The sequence below is a fragment of the Buteo buteo genome, chromosome 8 (assembly GCF_964188355.1).
Source record: "Buteo buteo chromosome 8, bButBut1.hap1.1, whole genome shotgun sequence".
Taxonomy (NCBI): domain Eukaryota; kingdom Metazoa; phylum Chordata; class Aves; order Accipitriformes; family Accipitridae; genus Buteo; species Buteo buteo.
In genome coordinates, this window is record NC_134178.1 from 32,464,306 (window position 1) to 32,488,820 (window position 24,515).

The 24,515-nt window shown below is 37.3% G+C and overlaps 1 protein-coding gene across 1 annotated transcript in view; it reads right to left on the reverse strand.

Moving 5' to 3' along the window:
• The window catches only part of EPHA6 (EPH receptor A6), a 513,140-nt gene that overhangs the window by 31,871 nt on the left and 456,754 nt on the right, over positions 1-24,515 (reverse strand). Inside the window, exon 15 of the mRNA XM_075034050.1 lies at positions 23,369-23,578. Coding sequence (XP_074890151.1) covers positions 23,369-23,578 — 210 coding nt within the window. The remainder of the gene's footprint in view (positions 1-23,368; positions 23,579-24,515) is intronic.

Sequence of the window (24,515 nt, forward strand, 5' to 3'; positions counted from 1 at the left end):
CTCTTGGTCTTTCTAGCCCTCCCTGTCCATTTCATCCACAGTTTGGAACTCAAACAAAAAAAACCCAACCAAGAATAGGGGAAAAATGAGTCTTCAACTTCTCACAGCTATATAGAATTAATGGAAGCAACAGACTGATTATTTTTTTCATGTGTATTGCTTTTTGCAATATATACAAACAGTATGCCCATGGACTAAAGCCATGATATTTTATTGCACATTTGGTCATCTTAAAGTGCTTCAAAAATCTATCAGTTGTTTAAGATTTTCACCAATGGGATATGGGCAATTGCTGCTGCATTAAAAGTGTCTACCAAAACCAAGAATGAGGATATTTAAGTAATTTTATTTTGGCATTTGAGGGTTAAAAAGCTCAGGATTGAAACTGCTTTCTTTAGATTCATGGTAATCACAGCAAATGTACTATACAAAAATCTTGAGTCAGAAAAATAAGCTTGATTATATTGTTCTCCAATTGTCTTCACAATCACATAAAAACCTATAAAGCATTTGTTTGAGGTACGCTGACCAATAATGATTTTTCCAAGCACTGTAACCAAATTAGGAAAGTTGCTTTTCATACTTCATATTTTATAAGTATTTCCAAAAACAAGAGGTGATTTTGCTGAAATTTGTTAAACATTAAAATGGTGCAATAACACTGCTTAGCCATTTTACTCTTCATTCAGAGAGCTTTACAGCTCATAACTAATTACTTTCATGGCAACCCTCTGAAGAAGCTACTGTCTCCATTTAACAGTAGGAAAAACAGAGACAGAGGTTGAGGACTGTCGAATATGCTGAGTACCTGCAGCTCCCACTGCAATAACTGGATTTCTAGATGCTCACTGTTACTGAAAATAGATAGGTAAAACTGCAAGGTAAAAGAGTAAGAACCTCTGAGAGAAAGTTCCAGCTTATGCAGTGGTTGGTTTCCTGGGCTGTGCCTTTGTCTCACAGTGGAAAGAGCTTTATGATGGATTTTGTACTTATAAAAATAGAAGACAAATTAATGGTCAAGTGCTATGAATCTTTGTATGGACACCTTTCTCCTTTGCAGTCTGTTCACTTCAGTTAAAAAATCAACATACAGATTTTAAAGAATGAAATCATTATAGACAAAGCAGAACCATTCTATTTTGGTACAGAAAAAACAAAATTATTCTCACACAACTCACCAGGATGAAATATGTGACACAGGGAAAGGTATTGTCTTTAACAATTTGACGTTGGAGCAATCTTTATAATACTTACCAGTCCTAGCATTATATTCCACATACAACTGAGAAATGTTGCTAAAGTTATTAAGCAACAGTAACATGTATAAATCTCTAGACTGTTAAATAATGAATCATATTCACTATAATAAATCAAACCTTTTCCTCAATGCAACACTGTGGTGCGTCTACCAAAGTACAATGGTTTTGAAGTATCTCTAATCTTTGTAAACACTACAAAACCGGCAGAAAGATACTTAACCTCGAAGAACACACAATCTGTTCCATTTTTTTTTCAGTTTAGCTCAAAAGATCAGAAAGCAAGCTAATAATAACTTCTCTCTTTTGTTATTCAACTTGCATGCTAACTTTCATAATGAAAATTTAGTTTCATATTATAGGCTTGCATTTGTGGTTTTTTATTTTTTATTAAATTTCATTCCTCGTATTATTAATTTGATTAAACATACATCACCACCACTAAGCTGCAGGAACAAAATGTTGGCTTTAATGTGTTGCTCTGGGACTTGTCATCAAGCCAAATTCACAGATGTTCCAATGATCACGCAGCATTTGGTCCATTTCTAGGATAAACATCATGGTTTACTTTATCCACAGTGTCACAGTCCTGCATAAGTAAGCAGTTAAGATCAGTTATGTCCCCTCACCTACTCTGTCTGTAGCTCTGTTCTCTTGATAAGATGACTCAAAGCAGGAAGCAAAAGTGAAAAACGCAAAATTAGGGAAAGGGCAAATATCCTTGTAGTCTTCATGCCTCACTACAGAACATTTTCTTGTTTGAAGATTCCTTTGTAGTTTTGCCTATTGTGACAAGATGTACATTTTCTTATAAACAATGATGTAGGTAGAAGTATTTGTAATTAGAAGTGGGAAAAACTGTGAAATTATATTTAGTAGCTGAGTAGAAATGAGATGATTGTGATGGCTTATAAGTGTATGAATAACCCTTCCAGAATCCTCATGAGGTCTTATCAACTTCTGTTATGTTACTGAAAGATATTGGCCTATAAAAACTTAACAGGACAGAAAATTGGGATTTGGTATTTTGAAGCACTCTGACATAAAGAAAAGAATACATGTGCATACATGAAGAAATTGGTCATGAGCAATAAACAGCTAGCTCCATAGACACGTTACCAACACAGTAACTGCAAATAAAAATGTGTGGTGCTTATGGAATGTGTGGTGCTACAGAAATGCTTAACAGCTTTGAGGTGCTATTCACATGGACTATAAAACTGGTGTTGCATGGTTACCAGGAAGAGTTGTGTGCATATTAACTACGAAAAATAGACTTTTACTGCATAAAATCTACCAAAATATATATATCTCTAAAAATAGAATAAGACCTTGGGTGGAGAGAGGTAGGTTCCTCATAAACACTTGTCCCAGTCTTGTCCTCTATGAAAAAAATATGACTCAAATTGCAAAAGTTCACTTTTTTAAAGGAGTACTTTTGGGGGCAGATCTTTTAAGGGACAAGTTTTTAAAGTTTTCTTACTGTTACCAGAACAAGGAGGGGGTAGGGGTGGGAAGCATCAGTATTTCAGTCCCATGATTATTCCAAGAGTTGATTCTTCCCAAACAAAGATAACTCAAGAGTAAAATCACACATGCTGACAAGTGAGATGCTAGCAGTTCATGGAGCCCAGCCTGTATATCTGCTGTAATTAAATTTGTACACACAAATTGGAGCATGCAGTGTTGCTATTCCTCTTAACAGGATAGACCTTCTGAGCAGAACTTTTGAAGACTGAGTTAGTCTTCTTTTAACAAGTCTTCAGTATGTCACATCAATCTTTACTTATGATTTTATGTAGTTTATACTTTTTTTTTTTTTACTGCATAGATTACCAAAGAACATCAGTTGATGTATAGCTGGCTAATAGAAATACCTTTTACTGTTGGTTATGAACAAGTCTGTGCAAAAAGCCCAGGACAATACAATACACCACAGGCAGAAACCTAAAAGCAAACACTCAAGATAATGTTAAAAACCCCAGTATTATGCTGCATTTATGGTATACAGGATGGTGTTATGTTGCTGCTGTAAACAATTTCAAACTTTAATTTCAAATCCTTATGTTTCCATGTTTAAAGTTTGACAGCACTATAGCATTATTCATGTGGAAAGCTAAGTGAAAAAATGTCGCAGCAAGAGGCTTTTTTTCTTGCTTTTATCTATATACCTCAATGCACAAGAATTTCAACTCCAGTGCGATATACACAGGACTAGAAACAGGTACCTTGGCACAGACAAGAGACAGCTTGTTGCATTGCAATCTGCAACTCTGAGGACATCACGGGAATCAATCATATAATAGCTTGATTTCACAACACCTGGTCCAAAGGCAAGGCTTGAACTGACAGATGCATGGACTTTAAAAAAATAAGCAGCACACACAGTACTTGGCCAACTGTTTTGTAATGGAGAGAGGCTTCCAGAGGAGCCAGAGGAACCCTGTATAAATGTGCTGTCAAGAAGCATGTAGAGCTTGCTACCTCTGCCCCGGGGTACCACACTGGCACTGGTAGGGATACTAAATAAAAAGGGGGGGGGGGGGGGGAACCACATGCAAAAGGACAAAAAACTATCCCAAGCAACAGTCCCTGCCCTCTAATAATTAGGAAACAGGCAGGAATTAAGGACTTTCCTTGGGACATAACACACACTTGGAAAGAAGCTGTCCATGCATCAAATATTCTCATTTGTGTACCTTATCTGTGGAGGGAAAGTACATTTTGCCAAAACATAACAGCTGCAGCAGTGGAACAGGATTTCTGATGTGACTGGATATGTAGGGCATGGAAAAAATATAGGTCAGTTAATGGCAGATGGATGGAGTAGCAGACTCTAAAAAGGTATGACACCACAGAGTCAAACAGGCTTCTTCTGTCTTCTCTGAGACTTCCACTGTGATAAACCTTGCCACACAGAAAAAACACCTTGTCAAGGAAGCCAGTAAGCAATCTTATATAATTTTGCTACCTCAAATACAATAAAAGGTGTATTAAAATGAATAGGTTCCTATAACTGAACCTATAATGTACTTTTAATAAGGACTTGGCTCTGTCTTCTGGTATAATCTGAGAAGAAGCGTGCTTGAAGATAGATATGGAGCTTCACTGTTGTGCTCTCTAAGCATTTTTCTTAGCCATTCAGTCAGGAGAAGGAGTAACAATAGGTCTTTTTAGAACACAATACAGGAAAAAAGCAGCAAACCCATATGACAGATATTTTGGTTTTTCTTTTTTTTTTTTTTGTTTACAATTGTTTCTTGTGTCAAAGTGAGGTGAAAGCCCTGGGACAGGTACCATGTTACCTACAGTTTTACTTCTGATGGAGGCCCCTTTGCTTGGGGTGCTACTGACTCTGCTCAAGGAGAGACGTGTTGGGAGAAGGTAAGATGTGGCAGGCAAGAGACAGCCTTGAGAAGTTCATGCTGAGTTGGAAAGACGTGTACCAAGGAGCAGGCAACCAAATCTCAGAGAGGAAAGGAAGAACTTCCTAGAGGTGAGAAGGTGTTGGTACAATTCATAAAGTCATTGACTAAGCCTAACCTACAAGCAAGATCTACACATTTGGTTAAGGTTCTGGCCAACTCAGGGTCCTGTCACAAACTTTTTCTCCCCAATTACTGATAGGGACTTAAAGGTAAAGCCCCGAGAAGGGTGAAATCTGAAAGAACTGCTGACGTTGAAGTATTTAACCATGGAAACACGGTATCCTCTGCATGTCAAATTACACTGTAGATGATTGTCACCTACACATAGCAATGTGATATTACTATTCTGTGGAGGACAGTTAATGCCAAAAATATATACACCCCCCCCCCTTATCGTTTCCTAATTAAGAAGCAGATGTTACTTATGGTTTTATTTCTGATGGAGGCCAAATGTTCTATACACAACTGAAAGAAGCAAACAGATATTAAAAACTCAACAAATTACTAAAGCTATGGATCCCTGTATATTTCTTTCAAGAAGAGTGTAGCAGATCTGCTAAATAATTTACGAGCACGACAGTTTCATGAACTTTTGGCAGCTCCCATTTAGAAAAGACTTTGAAAAGAAAGTCTGCACAGTGTGCAGTAATTTCATTGAATAATTTACAGTGTATTGTGGGAGGGTTCCCCCCCCCCTTTATTCTATGAACGGAGGAAATTTCAGAAGCAATACTATGCAATGAAATATATTCCTTTTGTTAGTCACAGCTGTTAGGCGTATCTTTCTATTTGCTCTCTTTTTCCTATAACTCCTCTTATTGTAATGTTGCTGTACCATGAACAAAGGCAATTTGATCAAGAGACTAAAGGGATCCCAGAATGTTTTTCAATCTTTCTGATAAAAAACCCCAACAACCTAGTCCAGGAAATTTATTGCTTATAACAAGTAATCCATTTATATGGTGTAAAGTATGCCTTCCTATTTTAGCTGGAAATACCCAGCATCAGCATGTCTACAACACAAAGCAATGTGGTGCACAGATGAGCTCTTGAGAAGCAGGTAGGCTAGCCCACGTGGCATGCCTCACTGATGAGACAGTACTACAAAACCACAAGCAGAAATGCTGTTGGCTTACTCTAGTGCAAGCTACAAGAAAGGGCCAAGAGCTTTTTGGATTAGCGTGTGGAATAAAGTCCCAGTTCAACAAGGCAATTCAGCACCTGTTTATCAGATCCCAAAGCCAAGGAAGGGAAACTGCGGTACTCCTGCTTCCATTCTTATCCAGAATAGCTTGCTAAAGGAATATTTTTTTACATTATGTAAGAAACTGAAATTGCTGTAAACCAAAATTTTAAGGCTACATAGTTAAGCACTCAAAAATTAATAAAAGATGGAATTAAATGGGTAGTTATACAATGCTAATAAGAAGTGCTGTAATAGGCTTCCTTGGCATACCTAGATGCTTTGAAGGGATGACCTGTTGACTTCCTCCCTGTTTTACAACTGCAAATGTTTAGAAATAATTAAATAGCTTTGTAAAATGTAGACCAGTATATGATATATTCTTTTCATTTAGAATAATAAGACTGAAGCAGTTTTTACTCAAGACAGATACACACAGGCTCTCTCAACTTCTGGGAATATGTTTTCATTAATAATCAACATCTGCACATTTGAAAAGTTAGTAACCTGAGTAAACCAGCACAGGAGCTGTTTACTTTTAATACACTTTTGAATTACTTCAATTCCTGTAATGAACTACTAAACTTATAAGGAAAAGATTAGTCAGAGACCTATGCCTGAGAAAATTATACCAAAAATTGGACCAAGGAAACAAAGACCAAATTAAACTTTATATCGAGAACATTTACTTAAAGCTGTACTTGAATATATTATTTGGCAACTTGAATTAATTTTTCTCGTTTGTTAGAGAAAAGGCTGAAGAGTGTCTCTTCAGGTTAGATACTTTTATGAAGCTAATGATGTCATTAATAATTTGCTGAAAAATTAAATGATCAATCCAGAGAAATGTGTTTTAAGTAAGTACATTAAGCATAATACAAAAATGCAGCTACAGTGATTGTGCAATGTTTATTCCTTGATACACAACCAAACCAGGACCAGACTGCTGGACATTTCATGCTTCTCCAGGAGAAAATGACTATGAACAGAGAATGTTTGCTTACGTGTTTCATCAATAGTACTGATCATGTAATTTTGGGAGTATATCTGCACTGAATAAGCCTCTCTATGTTTAAAAATAAAATAAATTAAGCATAACTGTGACATTGCTAAAGAAGCTGAAATAAGACAAACGGCGAAGTGTGGTGGCTGAGTTGCAGGATTTGGACATAAAAATTCTCTTAGAGTTCACTGTATGTGTTATTACAATGACTTTAAAAGGATTCTGAGCAAGGAGAGGTAAGTATTTCTTAATTGTCACAATATTGTTACCAGCTTCCTCATTTTGGAGAAATGGATCTAGTATGTTTTTCTCAGGCTACAACTGACTGTTTACCAAATATACTTCTGCATTGGCAATGCGTCCTACAGTGGGAGAAAGATCCTACACACTCAAGCTAATTGTTCATGTTGAATAACAGCTTATCCATGACTAGAAGTGTTTATCTCTGTGGAAGCACTGAAGATTTGGGAGCTATTCAGCCTAAGTAAGGATAAGAAAGCTTCTAAGGAGATGCGCAACACATTTATTATGAGATTTACCCTAGAACTTTTTTTAAAGAGTAGGGTGACTACATTTTTATTCAAAAGAGTTTGCATTATAACCTCAGATGTGGATCTTCAAGAAGGAATTTAAATGAAAAGCAGAGTGCCTGATGAAAAAAAAGTGATAGTTCCAGTCAGAGGGTCTGATATAAAACAAGATACAATGAAAAGAGAAAATAGAGGGAGCAATAATAGGTAATAGACTGAGAGCGAAGATAGAGGCAGTTAGAGTAGAAATGAAAGCACAGTTAGTGATGTGATGTTATAGGAGAGGATGACAAGTCTCATCTCAAAATGTACTTCAGCTAATTTTAGAAAAACAATGCAAAATCAAGGCAGTAAGCACGGCCACATTACTAAGAAAACTAGTTCTTCCATGTAGTTTCAAATCTTTATATACCCTTCTTTATTGCCAAATACTGCACATTTCTTGGTGAGGTAATTAAGCATGTTCATCTAATGGCTTCCTTGCAAAGAAAATTTTAAGAAAGCAGTGAAATTTCTGAGTTTATTAATGACTCAATTTGCTTCACCTATTACTTAAAAAAACTTTGTGCTGGCCTAACCCTCATTGAATGGATTTATGACATTTAAACTGTGAACCAAAAGCCTTGTATCGAATAGGCAGTGATATGAACCTGTGAAACATTTTATAGGAATGAACAAAAAGCCATGAGATTTCTTAAGAGAAAAGGTTCATTTCCCCCTGCCCAAATATAACTGAAAGCAAAATCCTGAAGCTTTAGAGTAGAAAGAGGGGGTGCAACAAATTTAGAATATAAAATAATCACATTTCCTTCTCATGCAATAATATACAGAATGAATCCGTATAGATTTTGGAATTACTTTAAATATAATAAATATGCAGAGAGCACTTTTTAAAAAAAATATTCTGACAATGAAGATATGCTTAAATGTCAGGTGACAAAAGATTCTGCCACCTTTTAAACTGAAGATGATACAGCCACAGTGGGGCAGTCAAGGACAAGATATGCAGTTTGCTTCTAGAATGCTTCCAAAGAGCAAGGAACAGATCAAATATTTTAGATACTAAGGGCAAAATCCCACAGTGCTTAGTCAGGCAAAACTCCTGTTGAAGCCAATGGGAGTTTTGCCTGAATAAGTACTGAGCAAAGACTATGATGTTTGACCCAGATTTATCAGAGTCATACAAATCTAGGGCTAACATGTTTTTAAGACAGACAACCACTGTGCCGCAATATTCCCGCAGCATTCTGTTTAAAGGAAACCACAGTAGCAATAAGCTATGAATCATCCCCTGCACCCCCCATGTATATAATGAAGGGAAGAACTCACAGCTGGGCAAGGAGCTGCTATCTGGAAAATCTGCCAAAGAGCAAGACTAAAAAGAGTAAGTCTACCATTGCAAAGTTTGGGAAATCTGATAAATACAGAAAAGTGCACAAGTGAGATTCCCAAGGGCTTGTGTGTGGCTGAAAATAATCTGGCTTTCATTTTTGAAAGCAAACAGGCAACAACAATTCCTTTCTATAGTTATCCTTCTGATTTAGGGCAAACTGCAATTCCTACATGGTCACTGGAAATTTCTCTGGTTGATTTCACCAGGGATTAATTTAGGTGAATAAGTAGGTCAGTCTTGTTCCTAAGTTAACATTTCTATTACAGAAATATGAAAGTAGATCAAGTTTAACATATGCGTATATCTTGCTTTGGAAACTTCCTTCTGTAATTACAGAATCCCATTTACAACAACTTTGATATCATGTACAGGAGAAATATTAGAATTAGTATCAAAGTGAGCAGAAAAATTCATAAGCATGTGAGACGTGCATGTTTTTGGCTTCCTTCTAGATGAAGTGAATATCAAAACCCTGACATCAGTAGCAGTCGGACCGGAGGATCTCCCTGAAGGGCAAGGGGAAGACAGTGGAACGTGAGTACTGCACATCACAATACAAAAGCTGAAATCATACCAAGCTAAAACTCCACCCTTTCATATTTTGCTGGGTGTACCCATTGCAAGATTCCTTTATATAAGGAGCTGTAGTTAAACAATGTGAAAAGATATTTCTTTTTTTTCTGAGAGCTCTTCCATCATTCAATTATCTTAAATCTTCTGAAATGTGCAATATTGTCCAGAGAAGCCAGATAATAGCTTGATACCATCTTTGACTGTGAAATTAAACTTAAGATTTTTAAAGGGCAGGTCCTTGAAAATGAAAAGCCTACAACTTCTACCAAGTGTGAGTCTGGGACCTTGTAAATCTTACAAAGTGCGTGCTAAAACCCACAGTCAAAGTTCAGCCAGCTCCAGGTTTTGCCACCAGATATGAAAGAGTAGTATCACTTGCTTTGCCTCTGCTAAATTTTCGGGTGAGGCAGTGAGGTGCCATAGGAACAAGAACATACAACTGATTCTCCTTGATGAATACAGCTATGGAAAAAGTGACTCATACTCCAGAAGACCAGAGCTCAAATCTGCTGCACCTGAGACCTTCCTGAGAGTGTTCTGCATCCAAACCTATTCTTCTCATCCATTTTCATAAAGTTGTATAGACTGGACTTCAGCATCTCCATGACACTGATGTGTTTCCCACAAAAGCCCCAACTTCTGCTCTTTGTGGATGACTATCTTAAGCAAACATTAGGTTATAACAAAATCAAACCAATACTAATTCTCCTTATTTTCAGAACTGTCAGGCTTGCTTTCCTCCTTTGTATTCCTGCAAGCCCTCTCTGCTCCCTCCTCTCCCTCATTTCTTGATTGCTTCCTTTTGGTGATGTTATATATTAACACTGATACTTTTTAAAAAAAACAACCCCAAACCTGACCAACCAAAACACCCAGAAAGTCCTTCCATAAGTAAAGGAAGAAAAAGAATCTTGGTTTTCCCCAGATTTCCTGGATGTCAAAATTCCAGGTTAAAAACCAATTAGGGTCAAGTCTTTGCTAAACTAACAGAATTTCTATTTTCTACATTACCATTTATTTTCATGAAATAAGAAGATAAATAGTGTCAGAAAAAAACCCAGATGCATCCAAGTTTTAGGTCTTTAGCACACAGGAATTCCCAGTTCTAAAAAATAAGACTGCATCATGGTCTAGCAGAGTTGCCGAGAATTTTTGGTCTCTTCCAGTGTCATAACTGTTTGCTCTCCAGTTGACACAGCATTTTCAGTGCAAAACACAATACAGCAGGGCAAAATTGAGACAGAAACAGAAACAATCTACTATAGTATCTGAAGACACAGTATAAGCCTCCTTCTCTCAAGGCTTCCTCCCTGTGAGCTTTGAAATATGCATCTGACTGTGCCTGAAAAACTGACTGCTTTTAAATAACCAAGTCTAACAGGTGGGTTTTTTTTGTTTTAAATGACTCTTATATGGGACTAGAGTCCCATTTGACTGTACTCAATGGACATAACACAAAGGAATTACATCCTACTGTGGAATATGTCAAGATTTAATTATGAAGCTTTACAAAAGCCTGGTGAAGCCAAATGATTTGAATTTTCAACCTGCTTCAAATTTTCAACTCAGAATTTTTATATGACTATGTGCGAGAAGTTACTTTTTTACAGCTGTATTTAACGTGGATCATGAATTCCCATGGAGAATGGTGCAACAAATGAAAATAAAAAATCATCCAGATCTTATGTCCTTCCATCTAACAACAGCTAAATAATAGAGTTGGAGCTGCGCTGTTTGGATCACTGGAGCTGAATGGTTTTCTTTTCCCAATGAATTGCTTGCCTCTTCTGACTTCAACAGCACACACTAAACAAATTTAGTTTCTTAACCTGTCTTTGAAAGGTAGCAATAATTTTGAATGAGAAAAAAACCACACACACATCTAAGCTATGTTCTTTTTCAAAGCTTTCAGGAGGTTTTTAGGCTTGTTCTATATATCAGAATACAATAACCTACAGTAATTACAGTCAGGTGACATGCTACCGAAGGCAACAGCTCTGACCTTAATGGACTGACTTTAAACTCATTAAACGGTATATCAGGAGCTGTGCATACTGCAGGCATGTTCCAATGTATTTAACACAGTAAATATATTTTATGATACACTGCACCTTGGTCAATATGTTGAATATTAAAATACTAAGCAAACTGTGGTCCATTATTAGCAATAGCCAAACAAAACAGGTGTTCAGGATTATGTTCATTCACATAATTAACAACAAGCAATAACTTTGATTTTAGGTCAGTACACAGACTTTTTTAATCTTAAGCGTGGATAGTATCATTCTAAGGTAATGTAGGTGTTGCTAAAAACATATAAGCATGTTCTGCATGTTTACAATAGCTTCTTCAATTATAGTTTGAAAATGGTAATTCTGGTTAAAAATTAAAAAATTATAATGCATGCAATCAAGTCCATATGTAGCTAAAAAACCAGCTGTGTTTGCAATTAGATTAATATTCTGATAATTGTTAACTTTAAAAAAACTATCAGCAGTATGAGTAATTGACAACAAAAAGCTATGACTGCTTATAGTATATAGTGCATGTATACACATATATATTAGTATACTGCTTAAATTTATTGGACTTGGTTTCCAAGGAAAGTAGTGTGCATGGACAGAATTTTCCAAGGTTCTCATGTCCAGCTGAGAGGTCAATATCTTTGGTGCCTTGGGCAATTTGCAGTCTTTCCAAAAATATCACCTGTAGCTTTGAGATTCATAGTCTTCATTTAACTGTTACTTCAGAAATTATTTGCAAGTGCATTGGCTTTTTCCCCCCTCCTCTGTCCTGGCATAGGTATTTAAGATTTGCTCAGAGAAGCAGCATTGCCTATTTTTATGGTTTCAATACCAGTAAGTTTTGAATCTTATACCAAAGCCAGACTTAACACTCATGACTGTCAGATAACACTGTCTGTGACAGGGAAAAAAAAAAAAAAAAAAAAAAAAAAAAGGCTTCTTTTTTGCCACTAGCTATATAACCACAAGTAAGGAATGATCATTTTCCCCAAAATAACTTTCTAGATGTTCTACCAGTTAATGATATAACACCAGCCTTGGTGGTTAAAACCAGTCAGTGCTTTGAGACACTTGATGAATAATCCTTCATTCCAGGCTATAGCAGAAGTAAAACATATTTATAATTTTCTTCTTAGGCAATGGAAGGTATTAGTAAGTCCTGCAGGGAAACTGACCCTGTCTCTGCCTTCCCCAAAGTACTAATCAGATCATTAGGTCAACAGAAGCAACGGCAATTATAGTTCTGAAAATAAAGAGGGTATTTGTTACATTTAAACATTTCAAAATGTAAGTTGTCTGGAGAAAAAAAAAACCAAACCCCAAACCCCAACACTTTGCAGCTTTATGCAGACATTTAATGACAACTTTTTGTAGAGATAAAGAAACAAAATCAGCAGGCTATTAAATAGCCCAAAAACAACGGTATGGTCACAAACAGCCACCTTTTGAAGGATGGCAGCTCCAGAGGCTCCCCAGCTTATCCTTGTTTCCTTTCTAAATGGCAATCTCTCTTTATAGTCGTACTTCTTTTGCATTCCCTACCAGCAGGGAATGCAGCAATGCTGCAAAAATCTACACAGAAGGAAGATTAAAAGCAAAATGGGTCTGCTAAGAGTCTCTTCCCTTTGCACACATAGGAGGTTGTATAGCAGCTTCATATCTTTGGCTGGCCATGTACACTCCAACAAACAGGTACACTTCAAACCCACTAAACAATTCCATATCTCCTGGTAATGAAACCTGCATTTCCTCAAGAAGAGACAATTATATATTATGTGGTTAAACTACAAATTAAAAAGATTTTTTTTTTATAAGACATACAAAGTTATATCATTTTCTAGAATTCTGTCTTGAACCTAACAACACAGAATGAAGTAAAAAACAATGGTCCCATAAACCCTCACCTAGCCTTTGATGATACATATTTTATTTAGCGTTTCCTCATATCTGAATTAAAAAATTAAGCCAGGTAGTATTCCTCTAACAGTGTGTGACAACTACAAAGCAAAATCAGAAACTCAACACTGCAGAAAAATGTGACAATGAAAAATACACTTTTTTTTTCTTTTGAAAGTAAACTAGGGATCAATTTTATTTGAAAAGGCAAATCATATCACTGCAGTCTAAAGTCACATAACAACACATGAATTAATTCAATTAAATTACATTTCCGTATCAGCATCCTAACATTCAAGATCTAGCTGAAGAACCTAATTTGATCTTTTGTATGTTGGCTTAGAACAGCTCTTAGCCTGGTGTTTTTCATTTGCTCTGTTATTGCTTGCTTTTGATCAGAGCCAAACTATAGTGAAATTGCAGATGCATTTTTGTAGGCTAGTTTTCTCCTCAGTTCTGTTCCATAATCTTCTGTTGTGTTAGCTGTTATTTAGGCTGATCATTAAGATCCACTCCAGCATCTTTTTCTTATGATTTTTTTTTTAACAAAGAAGTTTTTGCATCAGTCATTTTATCTACAGAAGTTACCTTGGCTAATTTTTGTCACTATTTGCATTATGAAAATACTAAATGATAGTCTCTGCCTCCTTACATTCTCTTACCATTTTTGATATCTGCAATGTTTTCCCCGTAACAGTGATTTTACTTATATTTGACATTCTATATTAAGTTTCAGTAGTGCCACATAAAACGTTTTAAACTTCTGCAGAGTTATATGCTTGCTCTGGTCTGACTGTTTTTACTGCTGTACACCATTTTAGAGTCTTTCTGTTGGATTGTACTCCACTACTAAATAACTTTCCACCTGGATTGCAAGTCCCACAGCCACATTTTGTTATCGCTTTCACTAACAAATGCATTTTGCAGAATTAAACTACTTAAAAGCAATGACTTACTGAAAAATCTTGAGGCTGGGATGATTTATTTCGCATCTATGTAGCATGTTGTGCAGAATTTCACTGTGTGAATCCTGCACAGTCCTTTATGAGATAGGGCATGTCTATTAGAAAGGTGCAGTCCTCATTCAAAGACTTCTACTAACAGACATCCTGCACATCCACAGACAGTTTGTTTTCGTGGTTAGAGTTACTCTTACTGTTTGAAGCAAGAATTGCCATAGTGAATCAAACCCAGGGTGCTCTAATCCCTTAACCTGCAGCAGTAGCCATATCAGATGTTTTAAAGATGTGAAAGCTTGAAAATAATCCACACTCTGCTACTTCGCTCTTACACATTTGTTTTCTTCATGTCCTCCTTCCTTCCCTACACTGAAATATGAGGTTTCATGTCTCTTTAGAATTCTTATTGACTGTAGTAACTGGATATTTTTTCTTCCTAAGAATATTCCCCCCTCTTTTTTTTTTAAAAAAAAACCCACAACCAACCAAAAAATCCCCAACTTGTTGAAATCTTGGCCTAGAATGTTTTCTGCAGCAATCAGCTCCATGGTTATTTACACACTGTGTGATAAAACCATTTGCCATCTTTAAAATAATTTTGAATTTCCCATCATTTAACTTAATTGAATGTACCTTTATTTTTGTACTTTATGAAACAGAAGCGTACATTTCTGACCGAGACCATTCATTATTCAACCTAGTGTGTTTCCAGTGATCATCTGAGCCAAATTTTTAGTCTAAAGACTCACTGATGTGAATTTCCTGCATTGCTCTTGACATCTCTGCAGTAGGCAGGTACATTTTCCCGTTAATCCTCTGGAATAGTGACTGGTTTTAATAGTACTCAGTCAGAGCTAAACAGATCTTCTCTCAGTGTTGGGATACCTGTCATAACCTGGATACCTCTCATAACCCTAATCCCTATGTCTTTCCTTGCTACCACAGCTACCATGAGTTCAATAAAAATGCCTATGCAGTGAATCAACAGAAAATACTCCAACAGTGCAGTGGGTTTTCAGCCTGGGGTATATCGAACCCTGAGAGTCTGTGGAATACTTTAAAGAGATCTGTGAAATATACCAAAGTGCAATGTGCTATACAACAACCCACAAATAGGAAATTTGTAACAAAGTTTGCATCTCTACTGGATAAATTTCATGAATCCATGCATTGAGGAAGGTTGACAATCACTACACCAAAATATGCTTTACTGTTCCCAGACAGTATTATACCAAAAATAATCAATGCAACCACTATCAGTATTAAATGTCACAAACAGATTCATCATTTATCTCCCAGATGCAATGATCTTCAGCAGCACTGATACTTTAGGTCTGTAAGTAGTTCATTCTCAATCCTACCCTATAAGTCATTTGTAAATGCATGCCTCCATTCTTCATAAATACAGTTACAGATAACCAGAGAACCAATGTGAGAAACAGCAAAGCACATACATGTAGAGCTTAACACTCAAATTTGTTAATATGAAATTGGGAGGAGTCAGAGAGACAAAGTTGAAATCCAAGCTAATAGAAAAGCAGAGCTTGCAATCTCTGAAGGCAGCAATTTTTAGATTGATTACAGTACAATTTCTTCTTTTCATTGGAAATTAAACTAGGTTATGATGAATGATGGGATGATGCTTTGAAAGTCACATTAGGAATGAAGTGCAAAGTATCACCCTTTTTATAGCCAAGATGTTAGGGCATACTGGTGTTGAGTTCATCAACATAATGATTTCGAGCATGAAAAAGTGAAACGCAAAATTTCCAACTGTGTTTCTCTGCCAAACGTGTATTTGGAGCTCCTACTTGGGGTGGTGTGGTGGGGAGGAAAAGCAGGGATGAGAGAGCTATTATATTAAGTTTTACAATTAAATTCAACCATTTAATTTAGAAATCTCTCTGAATTAAGCTCCTTTTGATTGTCTGTATATCTAAATGCAAATTTTCATGCCTTTTTTCATACACTCTCAGAACTCAAATGACAACTGTTACAGTGAGGAAGAAAGTACTCACAGAAGTAGAAAGTTAGACAAAACATGTGAGAATGTAATTTTATATTTATGTCTCATTCTTGTCCTTGGCCCTTCCTCCTAAGGTTCTGCTTTTGTTGTGGCCTGTGTTATATCCTGTTAACCTTTCTATTACTAACTTTCAGGAAGGTTAAATAAACCAGAAAACCTCCTAAATGAACTTGGGATCACAGCTGGATAAAAGCTGAACAGAGAACCTAAGAGAGTGGATGTATTAAAATACTTAAATTTTGTCAAAGACACATATCTTCATCTTCAGGGGCTACTATAAAATAAGCCAAGTAAATACCAAGTACCATGCCCTACACTGAATGAGTAAATTTGGGATTTCTGTTCCTTTTAAACATAGAATTACTTATTAAAATTCATCACACCTCACACTGTTACAGCCCCAAAGGCGACAAGTCTTTTTTTAAAGACACTCCTTCCTTCAGCTACTCCTTTACCCATTGGCTATTTGTCCCTGAGCATAACCTGAGCACATTTTATCTTTGTCCAGGCCAACACAACAGAATACAGTGGCTTGAAGGGGGCACATGCAGGGCCTCCAACCCCATCCATCCTCTAAGAATGGGGAATGGATCCAGCTGAAGCTGGCAACTCATGTGAAGGTGATTCATCTCACCACCACTTGACATGAATCCCATCACACACTTTAAACTAGTTACTGCATCTCCCATCCACTGGTGCAGGCCGAGCACATTAGCATAGCTCTTATTAACTTGCTTCTTGACTTCTTGCCCATGCTCTGAGAAATTAACTACTTGAAAATATTTTCACTTTATATGTTAGCACCAGAGCTCCCTAGAGTCATTCCTACTATTATATTGTAGTTAAAAGCAACCCATTGCACTCAGCAGGCTGACGCCCAGCTATGAACAGGGACGTGCAGTGTCTGGAGATAGGCAGCAGCTGCCAGCAGCTGGATTCCTACACAGGAACACAATAGTCCTGATGAGGCAAGATGATACCGATTGCCTTATCAAAAGACAACCCCCTCAGGATCCCACTGACCTCTGTATCTCTAATTTGGCAAACAATATTATAATCTCACATAGCAGCCCTGGAAGGATACAACCTTTAGTTAAAAGGTTTCTCCAAACTTCAGCACTTGTCCTGAAAAGTAGGAGTCAGGTCATGAAGGGCACACATTTCATCTGTGGCCACAAGGGCTAAATATTTACCTTTTAACTAAATGGAAATAACTGTGCTTTTCCTTTCCCATCACTTCCAGCTAATCTGCCATCTTACAAAATACTGTCTGAGCAAATATCCTGCATCTGATACTTGGCTATAGAGTGGATGTGATGGGAAAGAGACACAAGAAAGGCATTTTCAGACTGAACAGGAAGACCATGGGGTGGCATGAGAAGAGTACCACAAAGAGAAGTGTCTGTCCTACTCATCTCACAAAGAGTCACTAGAGAAGGCTGATTTTCTGTTTGGAGGTGTCAGACTGTAGGACTGCCTTACAAGCTGCAAGGAAGACTTAGAGGACTTGTGAATGTACATGTCCTCCTTTTACATGCCAAGGAGGATAGATGTAGTGAGGAGAGCAAGGCTACTGTAAAGAGCTTATCTTGCTATGGAAAGATGGAGAAAGGTGGGGTTTGCAAACAGGCCCAGGCCATACGGTTTCAAATGGGCTTTCAACAGAGTGTTCAGGCAAGGTACCCATACCAGGTTTCAGCCTGGCAAGGTGAAGTTGCAAAGCTCAAGGAGAACAAATATTATTCTTCTCACAGGGCATTAACCTGTTACAAACCACATCAGCCCACTGATATTTCATCCAGTCCCTAGCAAGATCAAATGTAAAAACCCCCCTCCAGATAAGGGAAAGGCTTGGTGGGATTCCACACCACATGCCTGGTTTCAGACTGAGAACAAAACATGGTCATGATGCCTATCATTGCTTCTCTCAGTTTGGTGATGACAAAATGTGCTGTTGTCACATTACATACAGAATTAACTAGTTGACAATGACTGTGTTCAACCTTATGTCACCAATTAGTTTTCAGGAAAACAGGTTAATACAGAACTTTACAGTACGCAGCCTCTTTTTCCTGAGTGGTTGCCAATGATCAATTTACTCCATTGTCTATGATTAATTTGATTCTTAAGGTAAATGTCCAGGCAATATGCTTGTCATAGCACTCAGGTTGTTCAGAAACTATTAGTTGACATCCCAAATTAACTAGAAAATTGTCTGCATCTTGTTTTACTTTTTAGCAAATTAAACTTTCTCCCTCCAAACCCATTATTTAGGTATGAGTAAGAGAAAACGGAAAGTGTCTTGACATATGGAAATTATATAACAACGTAAAAAATATGAAGTCCTTATCCTGATCACTCCAACTTTTTGCTACTTGCTGGTATTTATATAGATTACTAGCATCAATCTGCTTTGCTCCTCTAATGAAACTAGTAAGCCTGAAATGTCCCTGGATGGCATATTTTATCCAACTGGCTTGAGAAGAGTCAGACCCATAAAGTTCATCAAATGATTCAGGAAATGCAATGCAATAAATCAATTCTCCAACTAGCATTAAGGAAATAAGAAAATATTCTATATATTAAGGCTGAATTCAGAAATACAGCTGGTAAGACAAAGAAATCTAGAATACATTTCTTTATGTATCATAATTCAGTTTGTAGCAGCTTTTTGTCTCACTAAAAATCAGACTTAAAGCAGAATCTTAAGGTGTCACCTTTAATAAATACCAGTTTAATCTTTTTTGCAGTAGTGCCACAGATCCTGTTCTGATTATATATATGTACATAGTTTTTCTGGAGACACGTGGTTCTTTCTGAAATACATGCGAACTCTGTTTTAAACTAAATGAATCTACATCATATAACATAGTCTATCTAAAAGCAGGGATACAAGAGCCTAGACATTCTCTATATTGACAGAACTGCTTGTTTATATACTAGAAATATCTTTTTATGAGCAACTGTTGCCTTGGAAACCACTACTAAAAATGAAAATTTTGTCTCCATGGAAAAACTCCCGTACTATTCAGTTATCCCAAAATTTACCTTGTCTTTTTCTGATCAATCTGAAACACGAAAATTGGCAGTCAGACGTTCCTAACTTTTAATTCCTCTTTCCTATTCTAAAAATTATACTTGCTGTAAGTTTTGCAATTGCTGATAGCAAACAGAAGCCAATCTCTTATTTCCTACCAACTCTCTTATCAAAAACATATTTACATCCTTCGCCTCAATAGGCTGGAGGACACACACACGCAAAAAAGCCTTCATGGAAGTCAGAAAGCTGTTTTATGATATTTCAGTCTTTTCATGTACTGTTTTAAAGCATTCAACAGCTCTCTGACCAGGAGTGTCACAGTCAGAAATTCTCGGAAACATAATGATCTTAAATTGCGTTATTTTGGGGCATTTGTCAGGTTTTCCATCACTGCTTCATTGAATATAGTCTCCTAACTAGTGTTTCAGTGTGAGCACAGAATGTAGTAATTTTTTAGGTGGTTTCCTTTCCAGATTTTACCTATCAGTGTTATTGCTTTTCTTAGACTGAGTCCTGATTTTTGCCCTGCATATGGAAGGATGTGCCAATAGAAAGAATATAAGATCTATTCTAAACCAGTGAGTAAAAAGGAAGATACGTATATTGAATGACAACAGGAAGACAAAGCAAAAGATGCCAACCATCTGACTTGAGACTGTGCCTGCTCAGATGTGGTAAATTCACAAGGTATGAGGGCCTTTTGGCTTATTTTGGGGAGAATGCAACCTGTTTTGCCACAGTTTGTCTTTTGCATCAATTTACATTTTTATGTCTGGGAATATATTCACACAATATTGACCACAGCATCACAGATATAAACTTTTACTTTTTGGCTTCTGTTTGGCTTAGGTTGTCTTGTAGCTCTTGTTTCCAAAAAAACCATCCAATTGTACCATTTATTTCTGACACCAAGACTAAGACAAAGAGGGGAATAAAAAATAATCACAGTTTCCTCTGAGCACTGACAGACAGTGGTGTACTGGGAGATGTGAGCCTAAAAATACTACTATTCAATATGCAGACCTACTCTATGCATTTCTTGTAGCTACAGGTACTGGGCTGTTATCAAGAAAAGTCTCTGTGGAGAGGAAACACAAATTCTAAAAGCACCAGAACCTTTGTAAGAGCACTGAGGGTTTAACCTTCATATGGCAAAAGCACAGTATGGAACTAAATAGATACTATAAAAACCTCTAGTAATACATGTGGCTGGCTATTAGGAAGATGTTCATGATGAGGAAAGAGGTCAACGACATAACAATGGTCAGTGAAAGCTGCAAGAGGACATGACATCGAGTGTGGGGTTCTATTTTTTTCTGTTACCATGAAAGACTGCTTAAAGGGCGAAAGTCTTCACTGAGTCCTCCACAGTCACTGTGACCAAACATTTCATTCTTCCTCCCTCTGCCCCGTTTTGGTCATAATTGTTCTGTGTCCTGTAAAAAGTGACAGGGCTTTTCGACTCCCTGCAGAGCGTTCCTACAGAGAACACCTACTGGACCTGCTCAAGGGGAAGAAGACCCAGAGGATGGACCATATGGCAGGCGAGAGCATCCCACAGAATACACGGCTATCACCAGATCATACAGAACGTCTGCAACATGGAACAGGGACTACAGCAGTCAGTCTACCCTCAGGAATGGGGGAAAGACATTTCCCAAGGACCCAAGGTGACAGAAGACAATTGGGCAGACTCAGCCACAGCAACTGAAACAGTCTGGATGTGAAGACTCACTTGCAAGGACAGAGGGAACTGGAGTTGAAGGAACGAGTGACTTAAAATTATTTTAATTTCTATTATGCCTGACTCTGTTGCTTTGAATTTTTCACATTTACAGTTTCTAGTTCATATTGTAATGACACATAGCATTTTCGCACCTGAGTTTCAAACCTTTTTGATCATCTTTGTGTGAGGTCATGGTCGAAGCAGATTCACCTTAAAAGTCTGGCTGATACAGGGTCCTGCCACTGGCCATCAGCCTCTGTAATGTTCCCTCTTTATTTGCAGTATCCCGATGGACATGCTATAGATACCTGCTCAGCATGATTTTCTAGTACAGCATATGGCTGCAACCTTGGAGGACTGAAGCAATGGCTCTGAGGTATTGCACCTACAACAGCTGCCTCACAGACTCTCACATTAACCAGCTAGGTGAACCAATAAGAAAGTAGTGAGCATTTCATCAAAGCCTGTCCTATGTTTCAAGAAAGTCCTTCAACACAGATACATTGCTATGAAATATTCATTTTTTTAACAACATAGGATTTCCTGATTAAATGTAGCTCTAGCTATGATGAAAGAGACAGGCATTAGCTAACTCTGAAAAACTAATTGTTCAGTATTGGTACCCAGTAGAAACTTACAGGATAAATAATGGCGGAAAGCCTTAAATTATCATTTAGGTTTTTTCCTGAACCTAACTGGGAGAGACTGCTTGGCAATTTCCAGTGCCTTCCACCAGCTGAGCTGATTAGCCCATGATCAGAGCTGAGCAATGTAACTAAACTTGCCTGTCACTGGGGGCATTTTCTGCCAGCTGAGCACTCTCACACAGACAATTAGCAAGGCTCAGCCAACATGTGATATCTTCTTAAGCTGCAGTAATGTTTATTTTTCCTTTCAAGCCTCATACTAAGAAGCAGTGTGAAGCAAAAGAGGTTTTGAGAACCAAGTGAGGGAAATCTCCCCTATAAAGGAAAAAACTGATTACCCCCTGCCCCCCCCCCCCCCCGCCAGCTTGCATATTAAAACTGATAGAAAACCTTGCAAACTGACTTGTTTTGCTCTAGTCATCTTGGAGTTCTGTGTAGACCTTCTTCTAGGAAGTGTAATTTACAGTGAATTTATCAGAACACCCCTATTTTAGGCTTCAACAACAACAAAAATAAAAGTTCTGTAATTCCATTATAATAGCTATATTGAATTCAATAGATACAGAGTACTTACTATAATACAGTTAAATTAGATGAGCTCCTCATTTTGGCCATACATCACTTTTTAAAGTGAAATAGAAAAAAAAGTTTGAAATAGGTCAAAATAAATTTAATGCTAATTTATTATCTCTGTTAGAATTCTGCCACTGTGCCCTACCATGGGAACACAGCAATTCTGTGCATTTTGTGAGAGTACTAATAAGAATGCACTCTGTCTCTGAAATAATTTTAGTTTCAGTGACAGATATGAAAGTTACTTGAAATCAGCTTATAATAAGCTAAGATTCTTAATGTTGTAGTAATAATCATAACAGGAATGTAATTGAACATTTTGGTATGATGAAAAAATGCTGTATCTGAACTTGTAATTTTATTAGCATCAACACACTCCTTCCCCCACTTTCTTCCTCCTGTAGGTACAATACACTTTTTTCCTCCAAGTCAAATTTGAAAAAGCTTCTCCATGTTCAAGAATTTTTCACTTCAGTGGAACCTCCCCCCCGAACACCACAAACAACAAAAAAACCCCAACTAAAAAACCCCCACCCAAACCCCATTTTCCACTATAAAAATTTACTTGCATCACATAAGGAATTTAAGTATTAATGAAATGAGACTTAAACCTTGAAAGAAAGGTCCTACATATCCTGTTAGAAGGTAAGCTTAAGGGAAATAAAATGAAAGTTTTAATTTATGAATACAAGGCTTGATACCATGCTTCTAACAGTGGAATTCATGAGATTCTCTCCTCCCCCATCCCCCTCTTTTAAAAACATATCTTTGTAAATGAACACAAGTTAGCAGAAGGGGAAATGATGTGGGGAAAAAAAAAAAGAAACCAACAAAAACCAAACACAAAACTCAGACAAGAATGGAAAACCTCTCCTACTTATACTTGCACATTTGCTTAAAAAAAAAAAATTGCCAAAGTTTATTATGCATCCCTTAGCCAAAAATCAAAACCACTTCCCTTAAACACATTGGCAGTGCAATTAAACCACATGGACTGAGAATGGAACAAAGCCAATTCAAACTACTATTCCTATGGCATAGACAAATCTGAAACTGGAATAAAAGAGGCACAAGGCAATCAGCTGTTCAAATTAGATTAAGACAAACTTACGCTTGTTGTGTAAGCGGCTTCAGGATCATCCTCTAACACTCGTGACAAACCAAAATCAGAGACTTTACACATGAGGTTACTGTTGACCAAGATATTACGAGCTGCCAGATCACGGTGTACGTAGCCCATGTCTGAGAGGTACTTCATACCAGATGCAATCCCCCGCAGCATGCCAACCAACTGGATGACTGTGAAGTGGCCATCATGCTTCTGCAAGTAAAGATGCAAGTTCAAGGAACACAGCTACTTTTCATTAATTTCATACTAGTGATATTAACTACAGCTCATATTTAAAATTCCCATCCAGCCAACCTGCCCACTGCAAGCTTTTTTCAAGTATTTAGCTTGGTCAGCAGTGCAAACTATCCCATGTCTCATTGTGCAGTTTATCCCCCTTTCCTTCCATATTTTCACATACTCCACAATCTTTCTGCTGCCAGCTTTTAATGTGTTTTATCATCAGTTATTAAGAACACTTTCCCCAAACACTAATTTTTAATACAAAAATGACAACACACAGAAAAATCCTCTCTTCATCTCTTACTCCATGGCCTCAGGAAACACACTGTCCCACACACACCCCTTTTATTGCCTCAGCCTTGACTGTCTGCATGAGATACTGCTCTTACTTCACTTTTTGCTTTTTCTGGGGGCATTTGTATAAAATAAAAAAACCCCAATAAATCTGAAAAAAGTTTGGGGCTTTACCCCATATCTGTTCTGCACCTAACACCATATAATCTCTGAACACTAGATTAAAAAGGAGATTTGGGCTAAAATCCAGGGGTCATGTAGCTTTTCCAAAGTCTTCCTGGCTGACTAAGCCTGTTAAGCTCACACTCATGAATGCATTAAGCTGCTTAATTCCTGCTGAAATCTATTGGAGTTTAACATCTTTAAATAAGAGTTATATTGTTAATCACACTTGTCCATCTGGTAAATCTTAGTGTGCCTCAGTTTCCCATCTGCAGCATTAACGTTAACTGTTCTGTACCTCCTATATCAGAAGGCTCCTGAATTATGTGGCAGTGGGGACCAAGTGAGTACCTCTACAGAAATCTGATTATGGGCTCTTTGCCTGGTTTAAGTCTGCCCTACCTACCATTTACAGCAGACTGTTTACGGCAGCATTTTTGTGACCTCAGCT